The sequence below is a fragment of the Cariama cristata genome, unplaced genomic scaffold, assembly GCF_000690535.1.
Source record: "Cariama cristata isolate BGI_N322 unplaced genomic scaffold, ASM69053v1 scaffold26340, whole genome shotgun sequence".
Taxonomy (NCBI): domain Eukaryota; kingdom Metazoa; phylum Chordata; class Aves; order Cariamiformes; family Cariamidae; genus Cariama; species Cariama cristata.
In genome coordinates, this window is record NW_009594511.1 from 7,661 (window position 1) to 11,893 (window position 4,233).

At 49.4% G+C, this 4,233-nt stretch overlaps 1 protein-coding gene across 1 annotated transcript in view; it reads right to left on the minus strand.

Moving 5' to 3' along the window:
- The window catches only part of LOC104160277 (pre-B-cell leukemia transcription factor 3-like), a 7,041-nt gene extending 6,208 nt beyond the window's left edge, over nt 1–833 (minus strand). The window contains exons 1-2 of the mRNA XM_009698371.1: nt 797–833; nt 5–121 (exon numbers count right to left, since the gene is read on the minus strand). Of these exons, the coding sequence (XP_009696673.1) occupies nt 5–121; nt 797–833 (154 nt within the window). The remainder of the gene's footprint in view (nt 1–4; nt 122–796) is intronic.
- Between the last annotated feature and the right edge of the window lie 3,400 nt (nt 834–4,233).

Genomic DNA, 4,233 nt, shown 5'->3' on the forward strand with positions numbered 1-4,233 from the left:
GCGCCCGCCGATCCCCCACCTTTCTCCGGACCTGAGACTCCTTCTGCCAGAAGCATATTGTCTAGTCTCATTAGCTGGGGATCGGGAGGGTCTTCCTCCTGGGCTCCTCGGATGCTCAAACCTTGGGCAGAAAAGAGAGAACAAGAGAAAACACAGTCAGTATTTCTTGCATCTGCCCGGCCGCTGCCCGCTTGCTGCACGCTTGCAAGGAGCCCTCCTGCCCCGCAGGGCCACGGGGACTGGACCTGCCCCAGCCCTTCCTCCATCCCTGCGGTGGTACCCAAACGGGCACCCTCCTCCGGGGCAGGTCCCATGAATCGCAGCCCAGGCAGGTGCCACGGGGCGATGGCAGTGCTGTAGGACCCTCTCAATTCCGATACAGAGCAGGAACATCTTCAGGAGGTTTTTAAAGGACCCTGCAGAATTTTTAAATACCTCACTGTCAGTATTAAAGGAGTACTTGCACGAGTACAGAGACATGCACCTTCCAGTTGTTTTCCAAGACATAGCTAAATCTATGCAAGGCTGGCACTGTCCTATACGTTAGATCACTTTGGTGCAAGACCATGTGGTATAAGTAAGTGTGTTACTTATTTGGAAATAATTGATTTGCTTCTCATTTCCCTCCAAATGGATCTAAGCACCACGTTACTCTATGGAGACTTGCACCACTGGATTCCATCCCTCCCACGAGGTCCAAGCGCTGGATGTTTAAATGCCTGGGGAAAAAGCTGCCACTTGCTCCTCAACCATGGGGGACCTCAGGTGAAAAGCAGGGAGGTGCTGCAGCTCTCACCGGCACAAATCCCGTGGACGCAGCCATTTCCAGGCATGCCCGCGGTCTCTGGCTCCACACGGGTGGAGCTGAAATTTTGCATCGGAGGAGGGAAATGGTGGAGACAGAACTGGGAGCATCGTCTCAGGAATAGCCACTGCGGGAGCGGGGTCCGGCGGCCCCTCGCTCAGGGCTGCCTCGCTCTGCTGCAGGGGAGCACGCCGCTCCACAGCATCTGCTCGCAAGGGTGAAGATAGACAAGAAGGAATTAAACTCCCCCTTGCCGTGCAGGGATTTGGTTTCTATCGTGATGCCAGGATACTGAGTATGTGTTCAAAACCGCCAGTGTTCTTGAACTGTATTGTTGGGAACAACATTTTAAATCTAATTTTTGTTTTAAATCAAGAATTTCCAAAGCAATGCTCAGTCAGCAATCTTTTCCGTGTCCGATAGATCAAGGCTGGCAATTTGTAAGTTTAATCAGGTCATGCAGGCATGGTGCCAAGCTATTATCAACATTGCCGAAAAAAAAGTTTAAAAATAATTACAGTAGTACAAAAATCACTAGAGCCGTGGCTTCTTGAATCAACATTTCCATTAGAGATGTAACGCAACCATGTACATCCCAGCCCAATTAACCTCTTTAAATCTGTTCAAGAGCAGGTATTCGTGCTCTGGATAGAGCGGGTCCCGGGGGTCTGCCATTGGCACCCGGCATGTTTGCGTGGGCGTTGTGCCTGTCTCCGCTCCTCGCAGCGGTGCAGGCTCCGAACGGGCTGCACCAGACGGGCCAGCACCATCCACAGCTGCCATGCACCAGCAACGCTGCTTTCTGCGCTGGCCGGGAACAGCAGCTGCTCCCACACAAGCAGATTTCACCCTTGGTGTCCTAAACCCCACGCACAGTGGGAGATGACCCCTGGCTGGCCAACTCAAGAAAGCACAGCATTAATTTTGCTCTAAAATACACATTTTAAACCTGTCACCTTCATTTAAAACTATAATTCCATATAATTTCATGGGAATAATAAAAATGTCTCATCAGCTCTTTAAATTATTTCTGTTGCCTGTTCAGAGGTCCACAGATGAGCACAGTTTGACAATAACACGCATCGTCCCGGCACGTCCCCGGGTTGGCACACGCGTGCTGGGGACAGCCCTGGCATGGCTCCGGCCACCCGTGCTGCTGCCTGAGCACGTGGCCAGGGAGAGCGATGCTGCGCTCGGGGGTCCCCGCGGCAGGAGAGGGGGGGTCCCCGGCCGAGAGAGCCCTGTGCCCACCCCAGCTGCGGCGGAGCCGGCATGCCTGCGTCAGGACCGCTCTGTCCCTCACCCCCTCGTTCCCCTTGGACTCACTGCCCTTGGTCTTGCACAACTCCTGGCCCGTGCGGTGCTGCTAACACAGGGATGATTTTTCTGTATTGTTTTGGCGAGCCGTTCCTCCTGTTTATCCGACTCCTCCTCTGCTCTGGTGTCAGTATGTTTAATCATGTTCTGGTTTTAATCCACTCCAGCTCCCGTTCCCCTCTCGTGAATGATTTCTACTGTTGTTTATTCTTTCTGCTTCTGGACTGTTTCTCAGTCCATGTTTCCTGTGCTCCATTCCAGCTGTTTTTCCCCAGCTGCATTTCTGCCATGAAACGCATCCACCCTCCCAGTATCACAGCAGCAGTCCCACTCCGCTTCCCTGATGCTGCGAGACGCCAGGCCAAAATTTGCAGTAGAATAATTTGGTACAATTGCTGTGATTTTTGCATCATTTACTTCCACAAAAAGGCCAAAGATTACAGGGCTTTGTCCAAAATGACACTATCCATCCAGACTTAAATTAATATTCAAAATCCCCAACCCTTCTCGTATAAATCTGACAAAGGACAGCAAGCGTTCCCCAAGGTTTAAATGCAAAAGCTGATGTCTGCACTGGAGACTGAAGGAGCTGGTGAGAGGCCCTGAAGCAGAAGAGGAAGAAATTCAGCAGATAAGGACAATGACGAAGCCGCTAAGGTATCTCGCGTGCAACCCTAATGCACATCTCTGGAGCTGGTGACAGAGGGGTTGGCATATTGTGTTCATCTTAATATTAAGTAACACTCCCGCATCCAAAGCATCCAGTCCAGAGTGCGCGAGCCTGCAGACAACCCACAGACAAAGGAATGACAAAGTGTGTGTGTGGGGATGTAACATTTATTTTGCCCCTGAGTGAGACGCATCATTCATTTGAATGGCAAAGCCACAAGTTGATTAACTGATTCTAACAAGAATTAAGCTGTGTGTTAATTCAGATCTTTCCTTATGAACTATACGAAGCAGATCAGCACAACTAATAGGGTCTGGTGTCCCTGGGGGCAGGGGACAGTAAAACTGATGAACTCCTCTGCGATCAGTGAAACACGCAGCTCTTCGGCAAGTTGCAGCGGCTGCCTCGGCTGCAGGTCCAACGCTTTCGGTGTTGTCTGGGAAGGAGTCAGAGCATCTCCCAGGCTCCTCAGCAGGGAGGAACACTCTCGCTATCTGCTGGCAATACGTTCGCTCCTACCAGCACCTGCCTTTATAAATTACACTTGGTTTGAATACAGTGATAATATATGTATTTTTTGACATATAAGCTCACATGCAGTGGCTATTGTTTCCCTTTTTTATTCCTCAGTATATCAACCTATGAGTTTATTACTGTTTAGCTCACTGACCTTTCAATGCATCGTGGAATTAAGGTGCAGAGCGGACAGGAAAGAACACAACAATACATCACTTCCAGCGGAGCCACCGGCACGCTAATGGCAGCGGAAGTGAGAGGGCCCCGACGCGGCAGCGACCGCCCGGCGGCACGCTGAACCCCCCCATCAATAACCTGCTTGGAGGGACGGGACCGCCTCGTATGAGTGCGGCCGCGGTCCACGATTGATCACTAATGGCTTACGGGCATTTGGGTCTGCACAGTACGTAAAATCCAGCATCCTTGGTGACAATAGCATGTTACAAGTTAATAAAAAGCATGTGTGTTGCTGATTTTAATCTGCTTATAACTACAACGTTCATTTCGGTATCTCGATGATTTAGACAAATCATATAAACAGACACTAAAACATTGTTTAACAATGAACTTGGCTTTGTTATAAGACCACAGTTTTAGCATATCTTTCAGCAAATCCTAATTAGCTGTCTTTCAACATGCTGTGCACCTGCCCCCACACATAATAGACGAGAGCATCTGCATAGACTACTGCATTCAGAGGCCAATAAATAAATTGCAGGTCAAAATTATTACAAAGCTTTCTTCGAATAAACCCATCTCCTTCACAATACAAAGCTGCAGATATGAAAAGTACCTAAAGCCCACTCAAATGGTATGATTACAGGGGCCGTTGGAGTTTAATAATCTGACTGTAATTCAGGCATTTTCAACAGCTCATTAAGGGTTCATTAATATATGGGCAAGCTTTTGAATTATAAATAAGCAG